This window comes from Nannobrachium achirus (assembly GCF_963921795.1).
Source record: "Nannobrachium achirus genome assembly, chromosome: 22".
In the NCBI taxonomy this organism is placed as follows: Eukaryota; Metazoa; Chordata; class Actinopteri; order Myctophiformes; family Myctophidae; genus Nannobrachium; species Nannobrachium achirus.
This window is the reverse complement of record NC_137829.1, coordinates 18,582,731-18,608,591: the sequence shown is the minus strand read 5'-3', so window position 1 is coordinate 18,608,591 and position 25,861 is coordinate 18,582,731. Positions and strand designations below refer to the sequence as shown.

At 42.9% G+C, this 25,861-nt stretch overlaps 2 protein-coding genes across 2 annotated transcripts in view; one reads left to right on the top strand and one right to left on the bottom strand.

Annotated features, from left to right (window-relative positions):
* Nucleotides 1–4,389: 4,389 nt before the first annotated feature.
* The window catches only part of htr2aa (5-hydroxytryptamine (serotonin) receptor 2A-a), a gene marked incomplete at both ends in the record, with an annotated part of 54,940 nt that continues 33,468 nt past the window's right edge, over nucleotides 4,390–25,861 (bottom strand). The window contains 3 exons of the mRNA XM_080752727.1: nucleotides 4,390–5,035; nucleotides 5,409–5,619; nucleotides 16,818–17,018. Of these exons, the coding sequence (XP_080608853.1) occupies nucleotides 4,390–5,035; nucleotides 5,409–5,619; nucleotides 16,818–17,018 (1,058 nt within the window). The remainder of the gene's footprint in view (nucleotides 5,036–5,408; nucleotides 5,620–16,817; nucleotides 17,019–25,861) is intronic.
* On the top strand, nucleotides 8,797–9,939 carry LOC308308080 (kelch domain-containing protein 3-like; the record flags this gene model as incomplete). Its single annotated transcript, XM_080753449.1, has 1 exon — nucleotides 8,797–9,939. The coding sequence occupies one exon, from the start codon at nucleotides 8,797–8,799 to the stop codon at nucleotides 9,937–9,939; it is 1,143 nt and encodes a 380-aa protein (XP_080609575.1).

The window sequence follows — 25,861 nt, the reverse complement described above, 5'->3', positions numbered from 1 at the left end:
CAGTTTATAGCAAGGGTCTTCAACAGGGGGTCCTCAGAGTTACTGCAGGGGGTCCTCCAAATCTTTGTGTGATAGAAACTTTTTTCCCTCCTTTTTTATTTTAACCACTTGAACCCTAGTGTCCATATTCTCAGAACCTTAGCCAAAAATAGCCGTTCTACAAGCTCACAACGAGGCGTTGTGAGCTTGTAGATCGGCTATTTTCAGCAAAGTACACAGTGAAAGGTCAACTTTAAGTATTGACGGTTCAAGTGGTTAAATAATCTGAACAGTAATGACATGAATCCAAAATACACTGATGTGATGATCATGCTGTAAAACAATGAAACGATATGGAATCTATGAAGAGGTTGTGGGGGTCCCTGCTTCATCTCATTCACAGGCATCTATCTCTCTTTCAACTACAGGGTCCTTGCCCTGAAAACATTGAAGACCCCTAGTTTATAGTATACATCCTATTCATTATGATGAAATGAACGTTCTATCCTATTTCTGACCACTGCTGAGTGGCGTGAGTCCGCCTGCAGACCCTTTCCCTCTCAAACGGGCCCAATCCAAACCCTATATCAGCAGGGGTTCTCAACCTTTTCAGGCCGCGACCCCCAAAATAACCATATTTTAACTGGGGACTCCCCACCCTGACGAGCACTAAGTGTTGAGGCATTACATTTTGTATAACACAGTGCTATTGTGAAAATAGCCAATCGACATGCTTGTGAGCCTCTAATATGTAACAATTTGGCCAATGTCTAATTTGTCTATTTAGACGTATTAAAAAAATTGTCACTTTAGAAATGTGCAGATACCCTCTATAGTCTATACACTTAAACTTTAAGTGAGTGTGTTTACTGTTGAGTGAGAAAACAATGTCGCACATTAAGCTAATCTTCTGGGGACCCCCCAAAAAATAATTTGGCGACCTTCCTGGGGGTCCTGACCCACAGGTTGAGAACCACTGCCCTACAAAACCACCCAAAGGGGGATTATGGGACATGGAGGCCACCTTGGCTTAAAGTAGACATTTAAATTGGTCCATGGGACATCCTACCCTGTCTGGTAGGCATACTGTACTGTATGCCCTACATGTACAGTACCAGCCACTTTTATAGAACAGAATACAGCCAACATCTTTCAGCATTTATGTCTGGAAGGCGAATGAATGGTTTGAAGTATTTAATATCTTCCTTTATCTTTTATACCTTTAAAGGGACTACACCATGAATTTCACATTTTAATTTTTTTTCTTGTTTTTTGGTCTTCCCAGTGTCTCTTCCAGCCCCCCAAAAAACAATTCATTAACTCTAAGCCTTGCCTTTCATTCCAGTGATTTTCTGAAAGGGCGTGTCTGAACGGTACTCTTTTTAAATCTGCCCTCAGTCTAGGTCAGCATTGGGCTAATTTCCTATTGGCCCCCCTCGAGAAGGGGGCAGTGCTTTTTGCGAGGCTATATTCTATTGAGACTATGAGGTGGGCGGGGTAAAGTGGTGCTAAAATTGGAACGATACAGAGAAGATTAGCATGGTGTACCATGCTTATCTTATTACCGTATTATGGTCCAATATTTTTTTTAAATATATATTTTTAAAAGCATGGTGTGGCCCCTTTAAAGACATGGATGAAATTATATCACCGTTGCCACAAATAGTGAACGTCGAGATGTGATTTTGTGTTCTGTGTGAATGCAACCCGCCCCCGCCCCCACAAAGAAGACCATGAACGAGTGAACCATAGCTTAAAGTGGAAAACAGACATCCATGTCACAAATACAGTACAACTCTGTTTGACAGCACTACCACTGTTGAGCAGAGGGACAATCATTAGTGTCCTATTTTCGGCAGGAGTTCGACGGCTTCACCTCTGCAAAATTCAGAGTGTTCATTTAACTCTGAGAGTGTATAACAAAACATTTATCCACAAGTTTCCAACGTCCCATCGTGCATTGCGCAGAAGGTGTGCGGCAGTTCCGGCGTCGCAGCCGAGAGTGATCTACAAGCTCACATCGGTTGCATCTGCGACGCGACGTGAGCTTGTATGTCTGCTGTTCTCTGGAAGTGTCCCACACATTCTACAGTAAATTGTCGCGGAAACAGGTGGATACAAAATGGATAAATGAACGCAGAGTATTTTACGGTTATTATGTTCTGTGCATTTCTTTGCCGCATAATTTCTTCAAATGAAAGAAGATGAAAACTATAAAATTATAAAATGATGCCTTTAGCCATATCATGATGGCCAGCTCACTATGAAATTATGATTCCTTCTTTTTGTATAATGACAGACCACACCAAACATACTGTTAAAGCCTTCATTTAATATCATTTGTACGAAAATAGCCAAGAAGCTGTGAGCTTGTAAATCAGCTATTTTCGCCATGTGACACCACCGTACAACAAAGAAAGATCAGGCTTTATACTCTGTAGTACAGTGGTTCTCAACCTGTGGGTCGGGAACCACAGTAAACAAACCAACATAAAGTTTAAGTGTATAGAGAGGATACACTATCTGCACATTTCTATAAAGTGACAATTCAAGGACTTTTTAATACCAAATGAAACATTGACCAAATTGTCAAATATTAGAAGCAGAAATTGTGAAAATAGCCGATCTACATGCTCACACATTTTCACAATAGAACCATGTTATAGAAAATGTAATTCCTCAACTGTTAGTGCTCGTCAGGGTGGGGGATCCCCAGTTAAAATATGATTCTTTTGGGGGTCACGGCCTGAAAAGGTTGAGAACCACTGCTGTAGTAAGATGAAACACGATGAAGTATAAAGTTTAAGTACTACAGATAGTGCAATGTCTCTCATAGGTTTTTCCATGAATAAACTCTACCACCCTGAGCTATGCCTTAAAACTGTCCCTTAATAAATATATTATATTTCTCTGGCGAAGATACACACATTTCCATCACTTTTTGACGAAATTCAAAGCCATGTAACTTTTAAATACATTTGCCCGTGGGTGAAACGTTGTACAATTCTGATGGCATAATGTGCGTTTTAACTTTATTAATCCTCCACTACTGGATATTGCAATATTTTCCTTGTATGTGTGAACTTCTCAGAAGCAATCAAACTTGCGATTTGATTCTCATTGCTTCTCAGTCTAAAGACATTCTGGTTTTGATGCCGGAACGTGTCATTCCCTTTCCTGAAAGCAACGGTCCCCGTTTCCACTGGCCAGAACATTTCTGAGGGGCTTGAGGCATCATTTAATGTCGCCTTTTGCACCATCGCTTTTAAATAATTTACATCATGTCGGTAAACAATAACAGACTAAACAAATCTGTGTTTTCTGTTGTAAAACTAAACAATACATTTATACTGTATGAGCACAAAATACAAAATATAGATTCATGTAGGGTATGTGCGTGTTTCACAACACTGTAATAACCCTGATCGGTAAGGGTCCATTTTTTATCATAGGTACTCTCAGAGTTCTCACTGAAGGCTTTACTGTGTGTATGTGAGCGCTAATGGGAGTGTCCCCTCTCTCTGACTCGTGTCAGTCTCTGACCACCGCTGGACAAGTGTGAGTTAGTCTGCAGAGCCATTCCCTCCCAAATGGAAAATCCAAATCCAATCCCTGCTGAACAACCAATGGGGACTGTGGGAAAATCGAGGCCACCCTGGCTTATCTGGCCGAGGAGGGATGCCCACGTCACTTATGAGCCCAGAGTGTGGATTTGTAGCACATTATTCCAATCCCAATGCTTTTCTCAACAAAGCATGTCTCCTCACAGTGGCTATATAAGAAGTCCCTGATATCAACTGTTCCTCCTAAACATCATGGTTACTGGCAGTCAATTTCATGTTCCAATTTATGTTATGGCACCATACTTCAAAGGAAGTCATACATTTTATTTTTTTCAGTTTGCCTATACTGAACAAGTTCTCATGTGGATGAAATTGTTTTATACTTTAACTCCACTATGAGTGCTGAATGTCAGATCCCGGCCACTAGTTGGAATGGTGATTTTACCACCTGGATCTGAAATAATACTTGGAAATAAAATAAAATACAAGTTCCTTGTTCGCATTGGTGACATCTGCGTTGACATTCAGCTAGTTCGAAAACCTTAGAGGTACGAGGGCAGTGCGTTGTCCCTTTGTTCCACAATTACGTAATTTTGGCCTTATGACCTCGCCAAACTTAGTTTCCACGAGAAGTATGTTGCAGCCTTTAGCCGGACTCAAACCACCGACGCTCCTCTCCGGAACATTTTGCGACCACAAAAATTTTATGTTGTCCGTCTTATCCTCAAGCGATGAACCATCATCATTTTAGAAGGTCCACAACACTTTGCTTGTTTAAATGTGTTCCACAGTTAAATTAATTTAACTCTGAGAATTCATTGAACACTGAGGCTTTTAATGTGCACCTTCACACGCAGCTCTCCTTCTTGTCCTTGTCTCCCGGGCTTTTGTCTGATTTGGTGGATTTGTCCACTGGTCCCAACCCAGGTATAGAGTACTCCTTCATGTCCTTCCGGGGATGCACCCCGTTCCGTAACTCCCCCATGTCTCCCCCCAGGGATAGCGGGGTGGAACTGTAGGCCAGCGGCGGGATGGTGTTGACCAGGATGAGCTGAAGAGGCTTCCTCTCCTGCTGGTACCGGCAGCGGACGTAGCGCGAGAAAGCCGCGCGGTATGTCTTGTTGAACAGCGTGTACACTAGCGGGTTGACGGCCGACGACAGGTAGCCCACCCACACAAAGACGTTCAGCAGGCCGCCCATCACGTCGGGGTCACACGTCGCTGGGTCGCACACCACCGCCAGGACGTTTGTGATGAAGAACGGGCACCACATGACCACGAAGAGGAAGAAGACCACCCCGAGGACCTTGGACGCCTTCTGCTCGTTGCTGATCGACTGCATGGTGCGGCGCCCGCGGTGCGACGGCCCCGAGACGCTGCGCCGCAGTTCACTCCCGCCGCCCTCGCGGCTGAGAGAACGTCGGAAGAGTTTCTCCGAGGACAGCGAGGCCTGGGGCATGAAGCCCAGGGTCAGCGTGGCACTCCACTTGGGCCTGGGGATAGGGGTGGGCGATATGCAAAAATACAATATCACGATTTGTCAAAGCTGTATCACGATACACAATCTTATCATGATTATTTTTCATGTTTGGTTTTTATGGGTATTACAAGGTAACAAAAACTAAAATAAAAAGGAGTAACTGAACATTTGGACCAGTGGTCCTCTAAGCGGGGTCCAGGGACTCTGACATTTTAAAGTTTGAGAACTACTGATTTAGAAAAAACAAAATGCAGGTTTAAATTAATTCTGCAATGAATCTCTGTATTAACAATTCAGCAGGATTTTCATTGTATCACAATCTATACAAAATCTCTGGCTTATCGTGGAGACTCAATGATATTTATCACCATATCGCCCACCCCTACCTGGGCACCAGCTGGTCCAAGCACTGGGTGACTTCGTTCTGGAGGGCGTGGATGGTGAGGAAGTAGGTGACCACCATGATGGTGAGGGGGATGAAGAAGGCCACGAAGGAGCCCACCAGCACAAAGCTGTTGTCGGTCAGCAGGCAGCTGCTGTCCTTGAAGACCTTGGAGTGGTCCCTCAGGCCCAGCACCGGGATGGGCATGGAGATGCCTGCAGAGAGGGAGAGGAGGGTTTATGTTTGACACCAGTGACAAATGGAGCTGATCATTACCCACGATTACAAACTTGGTTTGCTTTAAGCCACCTCAGTAGGGAGACTGTTCCATTGATGGGAGGCTCTAACAGAGAGGACTGTTTTACCAAACACGCTCTGTCTGAATGGTAACTCACAGTCCCCTCTGGTACCAGTTGCCCTTGTGTTCTGCCACCACTTTCGCTTCGTTTTATAAACTGCTTCAATGGTGGAGTCGCAAGCCCATTTAGAACCTTAAAAATGAGACAAGCTGGTGGCGAGACAAGATTTTGGTCGAGCAGTATGTGATGGTATTAATAATATAGTGCACAGATCTCCCCGGTCCTAGGTGGGCTGAGATAAGCAGTGCAACTTCCTCTACCAAAGAACCTCACTTACTTCTCATTACTGGCTCACAACATTTAGGAGAATAAGAAGAAATCAAGGTCAAGGAAAACTTTTATTATCCCTGGCGGTATATTTGTTGCACAGCCAGCAGTAAATGTTTTTACCATCAACACATAAACAATTCACACAAGAAACAATTAACTGTGTTATTTAAAAGGGTAATGGCAGCAGGGCCAAATTAGTTCTTATATGTATTGGTCCTGCATTGTTGTGAGATTAATATCGGTGACCAGATGCAAGCCTGCAGGGCTTGTTGTGAGGCTTCCCTCACAGGAGGGGGACCCCATTCATGTCAATGGCATGTTTGCATTTAAACCACCTCTACAGCAAGTTTAAAATGAATCCCAATATTGATGTTTAAATCGAAGTTTAAAGTAGTGGTGCAAAAGGATTAACATTAATCCAAGTTTAGAATGAAAAGTAAAACCAAGATTAAAAGGATGGTTTAAAACTAAACCTGATTAATGAAAACTAGGTTTAAAGTTTGGGGCAACTGGATTCAAAGATAAACCTTGATTTAAACCAGGTTAAGGCTTAATCCGTGTTGGTGCAAGCTGCCCTAAGAAGAAATCAAGGTCAAGGAAAACTTGTATTATCCCTGGCGGTATATTTGTTGCACAGCCAGCAGTAAATCTTCATCAACACATAAACAATTCACACAATAAACAATTAACTGTGTTATTTAAAAGGGTAATGGCAGCAGGGCCAAATGAGCTCTTAGATGTATTGGTCCTGCATACGCATAAAACATTCTTTCCCTATAAGTTAACTGTGGGTAGAGAGAGGCACGAACACACACGCGCACACAGGAGGAAGTGAGTTAAACTAGAAGCAGTGCTCTTCCGAGCACAGGTCTCCACCAGGCCAGGCGTCCTGGTAGTGCTATAATAGGCCAATGTAAAAAGGGTGGCATGTGTTCTTCGACAGTCTTAGACCTTTCATGGCAGTCGGACGCTGCATGCATGATTTGAGGCATTGTGTTCCAAAACTGTGTTTTGGAACGCTATAACAGGCCAATGTGAAAAGGGTAGCATTTGTTCCTTGACGTAGTGGGAATATGTGTGGCAAAATTCACGGTAATCGCAAGCTGCGTTGATGAATTGAGGCATTTGTTCAAAATCTGAGCAATCCTGCAAACTTTGGAAGCCAATATTAGCCAATTAGGATGGAATATGAAATATCAGATGGTTCGGATTTGATCACATGACTATAGAGATACTGTGTACTGATTTGCATGATTGTTGGAGTCTTGGAGAAAATCTGATGTGTTTTACATAAATTGTCCTACTGGTGGCGCTATAAAAGGCAAATGTGAAAAATGCAGGGCAAAGGTTTATCCTTAGCCTTTAGGGAGTGAGCGTACAAAGTTTTCCACTTATCGATGGAGTTAAAGGTAAAAACACAAATTGCCATGTTATAGCGCCACCATGAGGCTGATTTGAGAAGTTTGAAGTGGCATTTCTTCCTCTGCCTAGTGGGAACGTGCGCGCCCAATTTCAGAGATTGCACGCTGTGTTCATGATTTGAGGCATTTTGTTTAAAACGGACCAATCTTGCAAACTTTGGAAGCCAATTAATATGGCAAATTGGACAGATCCATGTTGATCACATGACTGTAGAGATACTGTCTACCGATTTGTAGGATTTGTGGACAAAATATCTAAGAGTAGTGTACAGAAATGTGTTTTGCAAACATTGGCCTCATGGTGGCGCTAGAACAGGGCCATTTGAAAAATGTGGGGTAGAGGTTCTGAATTGGCATCTAGGGAGTGTATGTGTGCTCATTTTGGCAGCGACCGGGCCAACGATGCCGGAGATTAGCTGGTAACAAACTGGAGGGACGGACGGACGGACGGACGGACGGACGGACGGACACACGCACGCAAAAACGCACGCACAGACGGACAGGGGCGAAAACATACTCTCCCCCATGCCTTCGGCTGGTGGAGACAATGAAAGAGATATACTGTAGTGTAGATAGAGGCAGGCAGGGAGGGAGGACATATATTGTGCTGTGTGTCTGGATTGGTGACATCCTGCAATCCACCAGTTGCAGGGACCATAATCGCCTCAGGGACCTGGGGAGGGCAGCTGCTCTATCTCTGGCAGCCATTTTGGAGAGGGGAAGACTGAAGGAAACAAACTGGCTGAATGTGTTGGCAGACTGATGCTCAAGATCATCTCTGCTCAAAGGATGAAACTTGTATGGCTAGCTAACTGTTAATTCACTGCATTCCCGGAAATTGAAATTCAGTGTATCTTGACAAAATGTTTGTTATCCCTACTTTGGTTTGTTTGTTTCTCACTTGAGAGAGAGAGGAAAACTAGAAAGGTGCAGTTCTGGGAAATTACAAGTGTGGTTGCACTGACACAAGATAAATATTGGGATGTCATGTGAAGCATGACCAAAATCTTAACTGTTCTGTTGTGCAAAGGTTAACACAAAGCAGGTTCACTTTGCTGGCAAGAGATTATGTGACCAAGAACAGTAGTGTGTTGCCTATAACAACCACACTAATAATAACTTGAAAGATGAAATTCTGTGAAATTGCAAGTGTGGTTGCTGTTTTTCAAATGAAAGGACTGGAACTTTGAAAGGGTGTTATCTCATTCATTTCAGCCCAATCCTTCAGCTTTGTGGATTGGCCAAACTTTTCGTGACGTTTGTGCTGCCGTACAAATATAAGAGACATTGCGTGGATTTGCGCAATAGACGAGAGCGGTATTTGACCAATCCTCCTGTATCCATGTTGCGCTGGGTGGTGCATCTGAAAGGAGGACCAATAGAGACCCACTTTCATGCCCCTGTGTCTGTGGGGCACAAGGTGTACTCCTTTGGGGGCTACTGTACCATGGAGACCCACATGCACAGCATGGGTGTGCACGTCTTCAACACAGTGTCTTTGCGCTGGATGAATTTGCCACCAGTGACAGCTGAACGAGAATATTCACTGGAGGTTCCCTCCATGCGCTGGTACCACACAGCTGTGCTGATAGGAGGCATGATCTACATTTGGGGGGGAAGCACATACACAAACTACTGCAACGTGCTTTATGCATTTGATGTTGCCACCCACAGATGGTACAAGCCCAAGGTTTCTGGGACTGTTCCAGAGGCGAGGTGCTGTCACTCGGCCTGTGTCTTGGGGAAGGTAATGTATATCTTTGGAGGTTCTTTGGACAAAGTGAATAGATGCACTAGTAATGATATCCACAAGTTGGACACCAGCACACTGATCTGGTCTTCGATCAACACCAGAGGCACTCTGGCACCTGTTTCAGAATGTCACTCTGCTACTATCATCGGGACGAAGATGTTTGTATTTGGGGGCCATAGACATGAGTTAGACTACAACAACATCATAGTGTTTGATACAGAGACCAACCACTGGCTGAGGCCCCAGTCGGCTCAGTTTCGTCCAGAAGGACGTGAGGGGCATTCAGCCTTTGCCTACAACGGAGAGCTGTACATATTTGGTGGCCACAAGAATGGCCACAAGAATTTTTGTCCAAACCGGGAATTCAATGACTTTTGGAAATTAAATCCGGAGACCTTCTCCTGGAAGAAAGTTGAGCCCAAGGGGGAGAGTTCATGGCCGTCGAGGATGTGCTGTTGGTGCTGTTGCATGGTTGGAGACTGTATGGTCCTCTTCCTCAGAGGAACCAGACCTAATGACCTGTACACCTTGGACTTACGTCCTAGTCTTAAGACGCTATGCAAACTAGCAGTTATTCAGTACGGTCTCGAGCAGTCGGGGCTCCCACACGACATCACGTGGGAACTGTCAGCCATGACTACCAGCAGCAACACGGCAGAGAACAAGTTCCAGGCAGTGGAACAGAAGAGAGGAAGATTTATGCAGGCGATGGAACAGAAGAGAAGAAAATGAATGCAAATGTGGAGACCTTTGTGTGTTTTCGAATGTCTTTTATACTGGCAGAGGTTAAAGGCTTTGTGGACATAGTGTATAATGGCATATGGGCCAGGCCGGTTGTGGATGGAGTGTGTCTGCATCGGTTGAAGCCTTGATATCGAATAAGGGTTTGGGTTAGGGTTAGGTTTTAGGGTTAGGTTTAGGCATAGTTTTACTGAGTTTGGGGTTGGGGTTAGGTTTAGGCATAGTAGCATTCACTAGCATCGGCAGGTTAGCATTCACCAGCGTCAAACTAATGGGACGTCGAACAAATGTTACGTCGTAATATTTCTACGCTCCCATCAAAGGCAACAGAGTCCTGTTTAGAAAGATGAGGAACAGTCCCCCCCGCCCTCCCCCAAGGAAACAAATAACACACGCATGCATTTTTGGAAAGATTTACTTTACTTTTGGTATATTTATGTTATTTTTATTTGTTTGTTGTTTCGTTCTCTTGAGACACTTCAGCCAAAGAGGTTGACTTGAATTTGCACTGGATCTGTCACGTGACCTCATTTCACAAATCAAGCCAGACACGGCACACAGAATATCTCCGTGCCGGCAGGTGACCCGAGGTTACACACGTAGACGAATGAGAGGATAGATAGGATTGTTTAATTTGAAGTTGTGGCATTACCACATATAAAGTGTGACAAAAGTATAGTTCCTGTCCAGGTATGGGAATTAAAAGTAACACAGAGTAAGGGTAAGAAAATTTGTGTACAAAAATAAAGGTTGAACAGAACATTTAATAACAAAATGTTGTGTATGGAAAAATGGTGTTGTGGTGTTTTAGGTAACAATCCATTGATTTAATCTTGTACAGGGTTCATTTCATCGTGGGAGCCATGTGAAACAAACAAGAGTGTTAAAAGTGTTATAAAAGTTCCAGGAAGATAATGAACGAGGAACAGGAATAACAGTTTCAGGAAACTATGTGATATTGGAAGATCTTACATTTTGATAGTGAAAGTGTGTGTTTGGTCAAACACAATCATTTTTAAAGCCTACCTTTATTCCAAAACTTAATTTTAATAATAATAATACAAATTTTACTGACGTAGAATGTGTCATAGAAAAGGTACTGTATAAGGGTAAAATCTCTATATTTTGACGTCCCGTTAGTCTAACTAAGGGTTAGGTTTAGGCATAGTTTTACTGAGGTATGGGTTAGGGTTAGGTTTAGGCATAGTAGCATTCACCAGGTTCTAGCATTCACCAGCGTCGGCAGGTTAGCATTTCACCAGGTTAGTATTCACCAGCGTCGGAAGAATGTGACGTCGAACTATCGAACGTCGTAATAACGCTACGCTCCTCTGTATAAGCATTAGCGGAATATTTGAATATTCTCATGGTGGATATTGACATAAACAGAAAGCAAGGAACAAAGGAATCTCCTGGAATCTCCTCACATAGAAGTTTGTTGAGAGAATTTAGTTTTTATATTTGTTTGCAATGCATTGCTATTTTATTTTGGAATATTGAGGAATACTTGATTTTTAAGGAAATACGGATTGAGGAATACTTGAATTTTTTTGGAAATACGGAAGCGTTTTTATTTTTAAAAACTAGGATTATATTGGAATCTATTTTTTGTTGGCATTTTAAGGAACTCTGAAACATCAGGGGATTGGTTTTATTTATTATTTATTTGTTAATTGAAAGTCAATGCACCAATGGATTGCTTAATTCAATGGTGAAGTTGGAGATTACTTTGGAGTTATATAACAATCATGTTTTCACTTTTGTCTGTAATAGAGAAAAGTATATAACAAGTATATATATTCCTAGTAATGCTAAGTATTCAAATGCTATCCGAACTTAGCGGGAGGGGTTGATGTATCATGTTGTATGGAGATTAAAGATACCGGGGCAGATTTGTTTTTATTCAGGAGCCTCCCCTTAAGTTTTATTGTTCTGTTTCTTAATTTATTTATTTTTGTTATAATTTCTCTTTTATCTTGTCTTTGTTTTGTTAATAAGCCCTTTGGTTTTCCAGTGTCTGTTATCTCAACCATCACAACCACTGTGTTTAAGCCAAACCTGAACCTACAGCCATTGTAGTAATGTCCCCTGTATTCGTATTGCAGTATACAAATAGAATTAAATTTGTTTACTCTAAAGCAGAAATCATCAAAATGGAGTATAAGTGCATCAGCACAGCAGTTCACATGAGATCCATTGGGACCTTAGAGAGGATTTAATTACAGTGGCTTTGTTTGTAATAAAAAGGACCTTTGTTTGATGTTAAAGCAGGCTTCCCAAAGAACATTTGGGACAGTCTGTCTTCTCCTAGGAGCCAGGTCTGCCTGTGGTGGCCTTTTTTTTTATCGCAAGACTGTGCTCACTGAGTCTGTACAGAGTCAAGGATTTTCTTAGTTTTGGATCTGTCACAGTGTTTAGGTATTCTGCCTCTCTGTGCATTCTCTGTTAGTAGGGCCAAATACTGTAGCTTCCCATCTCTCACTCTCTCTCTCTCTCTCTCTCTCTCTCTCTCTCTCTCTCTCTCTCTCTCTCTCTCTCTCTCTCTCTCTCGTTCTCTTTCATATTACCTTCTACTGCAGGGGTCTTCAATGTTTTCTCTCTAGTTGAGAGAGAGATGAAGCAGGGACCCCCCACAACCTTTTTTCATAGATAATAAACTTGACATTTCACTCTGTTCTTAGTTCCTTAGTTCACCTCTACACCAAACCTCTTTGCCAATTTGTCAATTTGGCCAATGTTTAATTTGTCATTTTCGAGGTTAAAAAGTCCTTAAATTGTCACTTTAGAAATGTGCAGATACCCTCTACACACTTAAACTTTATGTTGGTTTGTTTACTGTTGAATGAGAAAACAATCTTGCACATTACGTTAAACATCTGGGGACCCCCCAAAATATTTTTTCACGGTTTAAAGACCCCGAAGCTGCTGTCCGTGAGACCTACAGGTCGAGAACCACTGCATTATTGTACTCTGTCAGAAGTGCTACGATAATCTAACAGTGAATTCATGTGTCACAACACCGGACTCCAAAGCTAAATCTGTGTGTCTGATTATGGTTGCAACCAGAGGCATCATTTCAGGAAAACAAAAATAGAGGTTAAAAAAAGGACTCCATAAACCCTAGTGAACATAGACAATCCATAAGCTTGCAAATGTGATGTGAGCTTGCAGACCTGCTATTTCCTCTCCTTGCAGACCTGCTATTTCCTCTCTCTTTGTAGATGGACAGGCGTGGACTGAGATGCACTCAGTGCCGATATGCAAAAAAAAAACGGTGGAGGAAATATGTATAAAAGGATAGAACTTGAGCTGAAATGTTAACACAGGGGGGTGGCATTTCTCATCCCCTGGGACCACAAATGGTTGCAACAGGGAATCAGCACCATCTGTCACACGACGAGGCTATCAGGGGATGTTATCACACTTTCATTGCAGTTTAGTAAGTTGTTCTGAAACGGGCCGCATCCTCACAGTGCATCGCTGAGAGGTGAAGTGTGTTTGTCTGGGTATGTATCACTTCATTGCTTTGTGCATGTATGGACGTGCACATGAATAATTCATTTGAGATCATCTATCTTTGGAGGTATTTCTGCATCACATGCACACACGCACACACACACCTTCACATATCTTGTATGTGCAGTCAAGAAGGCGTCCATGTCATATAGCCTACCCTGTGTAAACACGTATCCTAATTTAAATGTTCGGTCCCATTACATTATACCACAGCATCCCCGGGCCATGTAGACATTTCATACTTCATAGGCTTGATTAAACACCAGACCGTGTGTGTGTGTGTGTGTGTGTGTGTGTGTGTGTGTGTGTGTGTGTGTGTGTGTGTGTGTGTGTGTGTGTGTGTGTGTGTGTGTGTGTGTGTGTGTGTGTGTGTGTGTGGTGGGGGTTCATGTACGATGACTCACTGCAATCGTAGAATGTTTGCGTTTGTGTATGTTTTATGTTTGATTTCTATTTTTTATTTTATTTTAGCACAGATGAACTGTGACAATGCAATCACTTCTTGCCCAAGAGGTTGTAATATAGTGTGGAGTTGGTATAATAGCACCCGTGTCGACGAGACGGCACTCCCCTGTCACATCGCTTGTCAATGTTCCAGTCCTGGCAGTCTGCTAAAAACGGTTAAAACAAGGCAGGCACGGTATCAGACGTGGACTTGAGCCCCACAAGGCACCCCCGAGCGACAGGCTATAGGTGAGCAGTGCAAGGTCCGCTTCTGTTGAATCAGCTCTGGTTGAGTTACATACCGATAGGCCTAGAATCGTAAATCTTCCGTCCTCGTCAACATTCCATGACAGGATAGCCTGACGCAGGGGAATCGCGTCGCAACGTTAAAACGATTTGGGTTTAAGTGGAAAAAGGAGGGGACTAACTACGGACTCCTGAGGGACATTGGTCAATGAAGTATGCATTAGGTTTAAGTCAGGGGTGTCCAAAGTGCGGCCCGGGGGCCAAATGCGTCCAGAGGACATATTTTGTACGACCCGTAGCTTCATTCCTACTATAAATGGCTCGCCAGCACAATCAAACAAGAATATTTTCCCAGAGTATAATTTCTCAGGATCCTTGTTCCCTCATTCTGAAGAGGTCAAAGAAAGAAAACACCTGAAAAAAGACCATCTATACTATAATTTTGCGAATGTCTGAGTGAGTGTCTGAGTGAGTGTCTGAGTGAGTGTCTGAGTGAGTGTCTGTCACAGCGTTTCTCCTCAGTGGCTGGAGCAATTGATCTGAAATCGCATCACCATAAGCATATGAACACACCTGACATAACTGTGAAGCCCGTTTGTCACTTTCACAAATCATATGCTGTATATTAGCATTTTTATGGTGTATCTACTATCTATTCTGCATCTAGCTGGAGGCACATCTATTCTGCATCTAGCATGAGGCAAAATGTTTAACCAGCTCTGTGTGTGTGTGTGTGTGTGTGTGTGTGTGTGTGTGTGTGTGTGTGTGTGTGTGTGTGTGTGTGTGTGTGTGTGTGTGTGTGTGTGTGTGTGTGTGTGTGTGTGTGCAGGCAGGCAGGCAGGCAGGCAGGCGGGTGTGTGTGCAGGCGGGTGGGCGGGCGGGCTGGGGGGACGGACAGTATCTCTGTAGCCATTAAACGAAACGGGTTTCTTACATTGATGCTCCTACAGTACATCATGCAAGCACCAGTTAAAGTTACTTTCCATCCCTCATATACTGTGTGCACAGTGCACATCCCATAACCCACACACTGCACATCATTTTGGAGCTCATATCTTTGAACGGGTAAGGGCTAGTTGATATTAAATACTGATGATGATAAATGGAATCGTTTAAATGTGATGCAAATGCAAGTACATTACGTCAGGAGATAAGAGTCGGCCCATGGGTATTTTAATATTTTCCAATGTGGCCCCCTTTGAAAAAGGTTTGGACACCCCTGGTTTAAGTGGTAAAAGGATAGCATCATTTAATTGTTTTCTTATTGTCAACATAGCTAACAAAAAGTCCAAAACCAACAATGCATTTCTCCTACTTCGTTATATAGCCACCAGAAGTCATATAACTCTATTGTACTTTTCCCTGAAAAGAAAAATAATAAAACTGTATGAAAGTGACAGAGACAGATTGCTTTTTTTGGTCTCTGTGCCAGGAAGACTTTGAGCATCCAAGGGTTAGTTGGAGAACAGTCAGCTACTATCAGAGGCTGATTGTTCCCACGCCTCTATAAAAATAATTTGGAGTCACAAATGTCACTTGATTCTTAAACAAACTGCAGCTTATGAGAGCCGACTTGAGAGCTTTCTTCTTGAATAGCAAGGAGGGCTTTCTCTCTCTCTCTCTCTCTCTCTCTCTCTCTCTCTCTCTCTCTCTCTCTCTCTCTCTCTCTCTCTCTCTCTCTCTCAATTCAAATGGACTTGGACTATTGCCATTCTCTCTCTCTCCAAATGATTATTATTATGAGCCTGAAATGAGAGTCAGAATGTTTGTGGTTCTTGGTTGTCTCTATCACGACCGGGGAGAAAACCTGGCCTCAGCATTGGCAGGCTGAGGGAAAAAACTACCCCAAAAGTATTCTCAGAATGAGTGATAACCCAATCCAATTCCAGAAATGAACAAAGGTTTTAATCACAAAATCCCAAAAGATCACAGTTCGACAAAACTTGGTTCTAACACTCAAAAGGTTTTAAGGAATGCAGTCCAACACTCTTATAATGGCATGGGGGAACAGCGGCCAAACACAGTGTTCACAAACTCAAAGACTAAGTACTGAACTGAGGAAAGGGCAGGGTTTAAATACTCAGGCAAACAATGGGTCATAGGCAATTGAAGATGAGACACAGGTGAGGTGGGAAACAAGGAAGTGTGTCCGGCAATAAGGAGGCAAACACCAGTAAAAAATGTCCAGAAATGACCTCAAACCCCCGAACCATCACAGTCTCTATCGCTATCTCTCCCTCTCTATTTCTCTCTCTCACTCTCTCTCTCTCTCTCTCTCTCTCTCTCTCTCTCTCTCTCTCTCTCACTCTCACTCTCGATCGCTCTCTCTCTCTCTCTCTCTCTGTCTGTGTCATATTCTCATAGTAATGTAATCTGCATCCTAATATAAAGTATGAAAGGTTATTGGGCTGCAAATGGCTTCTCTAAATGGAATACATTTTGCACATAACACACAACATACAATCTGTGCACTCATCATGCATGGTACTATATATACACTCGCACACAGACATCCGTGCACACACTAGCGACATACACACAAACACACATACAGTACAGACACGTTTGTGTGTGTGTGTGTGTGTGTGTATGTGTGTGTTTGTATGGTCACACACACATACACACACAAAGACAGACAGACAGAGGCGTGTTTGTGCCCTCACCCACGGATATGGTCCAGACGGCCATGATCTTGATGCGTGCCTTGGTGTGCGAGTTGAAGCGGCTGTGGTGCAGCGGGCTCCGGATGGCGATGTAGCGGTCCAGAGAGATGGCACACAGGTGCATGATGGACGCCGTAGAGAACAACACGTCCAGGTAGATCCAGATGGGACACAGCTCAGGGGGCAGCGGCCAGCTATAGTCTGGAGAGAGATAGAGACAGAGACAGAGAGAGAGAGACAGAGACAGAGACAGAGAGAGAAAAGATTGGAACACAGTTATTTGGGGTTCTCATATGGACTCCATGCACAGCAGCAGCCATATTGGAAAGAAATTGGACCTCTTCCTTATGCTTCGTTCATAAGTGCAGACACGTGCACACATAGACAACATCAAAAGTGGCTTGAGCCCCCTGCCCTTTATCAGTCTGTTAAAAAGTGCCCTCTCCACACCATGAATGCAGTTTTCACTGTGGTGAAAGAAATGCAAATGCCCCCTTTCCATGCCATGCCTGATGGCAGCGTTCAAGAGAATTGCACTGAACTTGAATGCAGCATCTTATGTTGAAAGAATTGCCTTCTCTGTGTAGAAATCCATGCCGTACGCCACATCTCCAGTATTGACTTGATTATGCTTAGTTCAGTGTGGTATCAATCACTGAAAATAGCCGACCTCCAAGCTCACAACGCTTGGACAGTGTGACGTGTTGTGAGCTTGGAGGTCTGCTATTTTTTATATTTTCATCAAAATGCCCTTTTAGAAATTTCAGCCCCTGCCTCTCTAATATTCTCTGCATGTCCAATTTGTCCATGCATAGGTGTTAATACCAATGATACCTTTTGGTTCTTTGTAGTGTTTGTTGATGAATTGAATACAAAGGTCTACAATGGACTTTGTTTTTGTGTCAAATGTCTGACTGTACCTTGTGCTGGCCAGGGGGAGGCAGTATAGAGACCAGGATTACTGCATGTTTTTGTGAGGGCACCTACCCTAGGAGATACAGGGAGAACATGCAAACTCCACACATGGGCCCTTTAGCCAACCGCACCTAGGGTGTGGGCACTGATGACGCGGAGGAGGGAACACGCCCCCAGCAGAGGAGACAGCTCTACCGACTGCACCACCGTGCCCCCTCTTGCCCCCTGCTGCCCCCGGTTCTTTCTTATATTGCTTGAGTCGATGGGATTTTTGGATGTGAAAAGGTCTTTGTGACCCGGGATCACCCAGACCTTTGGTACTCTATAGAACCTGCTGTTTTCTACTCAAAGCCATTTTCACTTCTTGCTACGTACCTGTGGAATTGCTTTGTAATAAAAAGGCACTGTGTGCTGCCAGCTGGCTGCCGAGTCCTAACTGGAGTACATTATTTCTTAAAAGCCCCCCCATGGGGAAAATGACAAAATAGCCATATGACAACCAGGAGGAAGGTGAAGCAATGGAGAGAGAGAGAGAGAGAGAGAGAGAGAGAGAGAGAGAGAGAGAGAGAGAGAGAGAGAGAGAGAGAGAGAGAGAGAGAGAGAGAGAGGAGGCGCATCAAAATGACGAGATTCACTTGGTCCCCTTTAACCCTTCCCTTGGCTTTGAGCATTTCTTCTGTTGTCTTCTGAACCGGCACAGGCCTCAGGATAAGCAGACAAGCCACTACTGTGTTGAGATTTCTGCTTGGGTTGTACTGTGTTGAGCTCTGCTTGAGTTGTACTGTGTTGATATTTCGGGCTAGCATTTTGCTGCTTGTACCGTCCGTAGAACAGCCTTTACTGTACCAGAGCAGGATATTCAGTTTCACAGTCTATTCAACAGCAAACACAAAAGAACAATATACAACACGACATAAAGACAATACTGTACATGGAATCCCCAGAGTACACAAACAACATAACAGCCAGCGAGGCATAACAAATAAACAAAAAATACTGCAATGGCTGAATGGACAAAACTCCTACTAAAGCAACATTTTTCCATCTCGAGGTTTTGTAACTCTGTTCAGATGGCGTGTTTGCATGCGCGCAGGGGGTAGGGGGGGACGGGGGGGATTAACACCTCCACTTTTTTTGGGTGGGGGGGATATCCCCTCCAGTGTTCAGGTCCAAGAAAAAGCCGCAAATATGATCGATTATACTGTACACACTGAGTAGTTCTCATTTCAAGGCGTATTACTGCCCTCTAGAGGCACAGTCCCACCAGTGCAGTCACAGTGCAGTCGGCAGCTCAGCTCAGCTGTTCTGAATGAGTTTAATTAATGCAACGCGATAGTGACAAGCAGGCAGGCAGTGGCATAAGGAGACCGTCATTGCAGGTGCTGGACCTGCTGCTGGTGTGTGTAGGCTAGTCTCACATCATTCTCAGTCAAAATGAAACGGTCAAAAAAACAAAAAACGATAACGTCGTTCTTTAAATCAAGCAACAATGTAAGTACCTTTGAACAGATGCATAATGGAAATGCAATTTCGTTTGGCAACACATTTTAAGTTACGTTTCCTCTTGTTACTGTGGTTCAATAAAAAGATCTAATATAGACTTAATGAATTCATGTGTATTTCATTTTAATATGATATGATATGTCCCCCCCTCCTCGGGCAAAAGTGGGGGGGATATCACCAAAAGTGGGGGGGATACCCCAAAATTTTTCACCTGCGCGCTATGCGCGCGCACATACCTCCCAGATGTGTCCCCTTCACTTTTAAAATGCCCCCCCCCCCCCCCCCCTGGAGGCCAAGGTATGGCAGCTGCCATACCTTGCCATACCCAATTGACGCCTCTGACTTCAAGCAGGCTGAACACCTGTATGGTTCATGAATTGGTGGAAAATAACTGCAGCTCACAACATGACGAGTTGAGAATAAAAAATAAAAAGTACACGCTTCTCTACCCTCACATTTGTTCCGCAGTCTGCGGCCACATGCAGTGAAAATGCCTGTATAGTTCACTGTGACAAGTTATTATGCCTGTTATAGACATTGACACCACTTTGACTAATAAAGGGAAATGTTAAAATTGGCAATGCGTTCCTCCATGTGCAATTTGACGCTAGGTCAAATCTGTGTGCACTGACACACAGCGCTGTTTAATTACAGACACTAAACACCAACAGATTCGTGGTAGAAAAATAAACTACATTTTAACAGCCCTGATGAAAACCCCATGCCTCACGAAGTGCATGTATTAACTTTGTCCCTGCGTAACCCAGAAATCCCACTTGTATACCACCCTCGTGGCTCATATATCTGTGCATTTCATTAAACTCCACTAATAAATGTAGGCTGCCTAAGACCAGCTGTGCCTTTCTCTAATGAAAAAGTTTGCGTCCATGTTTTAAAGCTCTTGCTTGAGGAATACATTGCTTAAAGGGATATTCCACATTTATCGTCTACTCAGGCTTTTGTGAACACCCTGGAGAGATTTTAATTTGCTTCATTCAATATTTAGATATTTGATATTTGATATTTGATATTTATTTTATCAGACACTCCCCATCCATACCAGGGCCCATTCCTATACAAACCCATTATAACTTTCAAACTCCATTTTAACCATGATAGATTCATCAAAAACACACATCTTTTTTTCTGGTGACTCATACTTCCCTCCTAATACGTGAGCTGGTCATGTTTTTTCGATAATTTTTTTAAATGAAACACAATAATAAAAAAAGCTAAAAGTTATCGAAAAACACGGCCAGCTCACGTATTAGGAGGGAAGTATGAATCTATCATCATTCATTATCATCAAAATACAAACACAAATACCAGGCCATAGATTACGACACGCCATTTTAACAGTTCAACTTTTCTTTTTTTCTTTTTAAAAGGCATTTGTTGGTGGCAGACGGTAAAAACTGTATAGCAGGGACACGGTCAGTGGTATTAATAGACTTGTTTACTGATTGCAGCCTCGTAAAAAGCTCATTATGAGGTGACCACACTGTGCTAAAGGGAATGACTCACACACAGTGGCTGAACACAACCGCGGCTCTTTAAGGCCAGCTTCACTGTGCACTCTGGTCACCACACACACATACAACATGTGCACTCTGTCAGCACTCATGCCCCTTAGGGCAGGGGTTCCCAAACCTTTTTGTCTCAGGGCACCCCATAAATATTTTTTTGAATCCGAGGCACCCCTACAATATAATTTTCACTCCCAGCACCTTATATTTATAGCATATCGTCGTTGTCGGGTGGAAACCTTGTATGTCCAAAACCGTTCGTTTTGTATTTATCATCTATAAAATGTACTAAACTAGTGAAAACGGCAGATCTACAAGCACACAACGCCTCGCGATGTGTGCTTGTAGATCGGCTGTTTTCACTAGTTTTGTGTGACAGTCTTCTGTGATGAAGCAGGGCTTTGCTTTACCAAAAGACGTACCCATTTGAAACTTGGAGATACGAGGTTTCTGCCTGACAGTGACAATATTTAGTGATTATGTTAAAAGTGGAAAACGTTGAGATAATAGCCATTTTGGTTAGAACTGACTGAAAATAACTTTGTACTTCAAGTTTAAAATGATACTAAATATTTTTTCAAGTGTCCAAATAAATTCCAAATATTATCAAATGATCTCGCGGCACCCCTGGACTGCCGTCGCGGCACCCCAGGGTGCCCCGTCACCCACTTTGAAAACCCCTGCCTTAGGGTACACATCTCCATGATGCTTCCGACAGTCATCCTTTCTTTCTTTTCACAACAAGTCCTCATATTTAGAGCTCTGAATTGGCCCCCGAATCCTTTTCCCAAAGGAAATAATACACCCCTGTGACAATGAGTCTGTGACACAGTTCTCATAAAAATGGAGGCTACAGTATAATGATTTAATATTACAAGTTTATCATCCGAGAAAAAATACAAAGAAAGCTGAGGGGGAGACGGTGTCAGAGAGACACTGCGTCAGCAGGGGAACAATACATTATCTATATCAGCGATTCTCAACCTTCTACATTTCAAGGACCCCCATTTTGATATGCATTAGATCAGGGATGCCCGTTTGATTAAAAATGTTTATCTCCGGGACACCGATCTATACTGGAAAATCCTCAGTGTTCATTTAACTTTGAGAGTGTTACGCTTAGCGTTAGAGACCCACACGGGTCTTTTAATCCCTATCCGAGTGGATTAGTTATGGATTTTGTATGGTTCAAAACCAAATAACAGAATTGGGATATCCAATCTGTGATCATAGAATTATCTCTGCAAACATTATGGCAATAAGAAAATCAGCCTAAATTCCAAATCTGATACACTCGGATAGGGATTAAACGTTTTTTGAACTCTTGGTGCCCAGATGATCACAGTTCAGCATCACTGTGCATTTTTCTGAAAACTGCTTTTCCGGTCTCAGGGGGCGTCACAGGGGGGGGGGGGGGGAGTGGGACTGAGTTACTATAGGGCCCAAGGTGGAGGGGCCTTCATTATTTTATACTTTAGCTATTGAAAAATAGCAGATATACAAGCTCCCGGTGCCGCGTGAAAATGTGTGCAAATCTTTGAATCTATTTATTTTTAAGCGAACTAAATATTTTGAGATGGGGGTCGTGGCTAAATACATATAATTCTGGGGGTCCTTCACATGAAACAGTCTGAGCACACTGATAGAAACTGATAGAAGGAATTATTCAAAGACTTGCACAAATTTTTACGATAAAAAATAAATAAATAGCAGATCTACAAGCTTGCAGCGCGCTGTGAGCTTGTATATCTGCTATTTTTCAATTGTCAAAGCACAAAATAATGCGTAATGATGCGTTCCCAGTCTAAATGGGTTAAACCCCCTCCCCCTATGAAGAACATTCGTGGGGGGCCCGCAGTGAATCCTTGTAGCCAGGGCCCAGAATTTGGTGCGACACCCCTGGGTGTGTGTGTATCACCTTCACCTGTGCCGCTTAGCTCACTCCTATTACAATATATGACTCTGCCTTGATATGCCTGACAGGCTGCCATCAAAAACATACTGTGGTCAGGGGAGAATATTATGACAGAGAGGTCATCGTGAGGACATAATATGCATTCCTCCTCCTTCTCCCTTTCTCCCCGTCCTCCCCTCCCCTCCCCTCCCCTCCCCTCCCCTTCCCTTCCCTTCCCTATTCCCTCCCGCCCAGCCGGCCGACGGCCGTCAGCCTCCAGTCAGCCTCCCATCAATCGGGAGCTGACCAAAACTGAGATGAATTTTATCGCTCCTTTTGGGAGATCACTGACTCACCGCTGTCATCGTTGCCCTGGTTACAGACAGACACTTGATGGTTTTAATGCCGTCTCTCATTCTTTTTCCTTTCTTGTCCCTTTTCCTCTCTCTCTCTCTCTCTCTCTCTCTCTCTCTCTCTCTCTCTCTCTCTATTATACTGTACCTTAGGGAGTATAGTACATAGCTAAATCCTAATGTGTTAACTTAATTTAGCTGTTTAAAAAAAAATCCAAATTACATTTCTCTCCCCAATTCAATCTCTCCTCTCTCTTTAACGTTGAGCTTTGAAGCACCATGCTGTCATCAATATTGTAATTTCATTATCTACAAAAACATATTGTACAGTAGACCATTTTCCTGTTAATCGCTTAAAATACTACCAGAGGACAGGGACTGTTTCAGCAAGATCAAATGAAATAACTTTGACAGAAAATAACCGTAGTTATGTTAAGCATGTTGGATTACAGTATTTTCTGGACTATAAGGCGCACCTGACTATAAGGCGCACTGTCAATGAATGGTCTATTTTCAAACTGTTTTCATATATAAGGCGCACCTGACTATAAGGCGCACATAATAGACGCTACCGTTGCGTTATGCATCCAACAGATGGAGCTGTGCTAAAGGGAATGTCAATGTCAATGAATGATCCATATATAAGGCGCACTGGACTATAAGGCGCACTGTAGTTTTTTGAGACAATTAAAGGCTTTTAAGTGCGCCTTATAGTCCGGAAAATACGGGTATATACTGTACGGTAGCTGTGTAGCATCATTAAAATCGAAAAGAAAGCAGTAAATGAACACATTTAACACTCATCTTTTCTTTTCTCTACAATCTAAAATATGTTGTAAAAAAATCAAAGTTGTCCTTTAAGGGACATGAGATCTACCAGTCAGACAGCAGACAGTAAAAAACACCACTGCTTTTAAGTCTTCATTGACAGCATAACAATGTTTTGGGGATACTTGGTTTAAAAAGTTGAAGGAGGGAAGAAAGACAGAAAGAAAGAAGACAGACAGACAGACATGTATTCTCGTATTTCAGTCAATGCAGCAGCCATTATTGGACTACAAATATGTCAGCATGAAATCCATTTCCCATCACCACAAAACTGTCCTGTCATATTCTGTTGTTCTCCTGGACAACTGAGGGCTGTGGTGGTAGCATTCATGATTTATGTCCTGCTATTAAAACACTTTAAGTGCTTTATTTTTTTAATTGTCCAAGCGTAGAGTGCCAGGATTTCGGCCCATGCCGCCCATCCACTGTGCTTTTATTTAGAAGACCCGGCTGAAACCACCGTTCATTTTGGGTCATTTCACTAACCAGGATGCTTTCTTCAGATGGTCTAGTTTTAGCATGCAGACGCTAACGCTAACAGCAGCCGTCCATTTCGTGCCCATAGTGCCGCGAAAAAAAGCGATTCTCAGTGTTCCAAGTGTTTTTGGAGATGAAGCAGCTTTTTTGCAGCACAATAGCCATGTTTCCATATTATTCTAAAATAGGAAGCGAATTATCAGAAATTCGCTTCCTAAGACAAAGGTGTTTCCATAAAAAGATTTAAGCGAATAACCCTTAATGCGCATTAAGAGGCTTTATGGAAACGCCACTAATGAATGAGAGTCTAGGGAGTATTTTCGCTCTGTAATGACATCATCGCCCAATGATAGTCCAATGATAGTCTATTTTTACCAGCAGCTCCCTATGGCAGCGCGGTAATGTTATATAATATAAAACGTTATATGGTATAAATCCCGAACTTCTTCGGGATCAGCACACCACAACCTGGTTCTGAAATCCTGAAGATCGGGATTGGCACTTAAAATGTTAATAGTAGATATAGATCAGCTATTTTCAAATATAGGGTTAAGGTGGTTGAACTGATTTTGATGCTAAATTAACTTGTTTTTCTTGGGATCCCCTGGAACCCCCTCAATGACCCCTGATGGTCCTCAGACCCCACTTTGAGAACCACTGTGCAAGTGGTTAATGTCATGACATTGAGCAGCACAGGTCCTGCCCAGAAAGACCCAAAAACGATTCAAGAGAACAAAATGTATTTATTTATTTATTTTCTTTTTTTGCTGCTCTTTGGTTTCTTCTCTCAGGGAAACGAAATGGTTTGGTGTAAAAATGCCACAGCGCAGCTTTACCCGCAGAGATGCAGATCTGACACATTTTCAATCCCTGGGACCTGATTCAGCTTTTAAAATGCCCCACGGCACTTCACTGCCACCACAGTTGGTGACATCACTTCTCAGTAGCTGTCACAAGTTACAATAGGTCTTCTCTACATTGTACCATATAGTGCACTTGACACAGCATTTCTTTAAACTAGAGCCCGACCGATACATCGGTCAATTCGATATATCGGTCGGGGAGCTATCGGAGGGGTATCGGATATCGGTGAATTATTCCACCGATATCCGATATTAATTGTCTGTAACGTGTCTGCGGAGACAGCATGAAACCCTGAGTTATATAGGCCAATTTGTGGGCAATACCAGAATTATCCAGCAGAGTGCAGTATAATAGTCCAAGACGCAAGCCAACACTATAGTGGAGTTGCTGCCTCTCGTGTGTCATTCACTCACCACATGTGCTGTATAACTCTGATTTTTCATTTTGGGGTGAAGGAAGGTGTGTAGACCTATGTGAAAATCCACAGAGAAATGTCTGACTAGGCCTACTATATAACCAATTGGAATGAAATCTGCTCAAACTGTCTGATATACGGATACAGAACCATATATACTAAGGCTATATAATGTCTGGTGGACATTTTTTTTATGTTTTGTAAAAAACATATATATATATATATTTTTACAAAACATCTGTATCGATATCGGTATCGGTGCTCTAGCA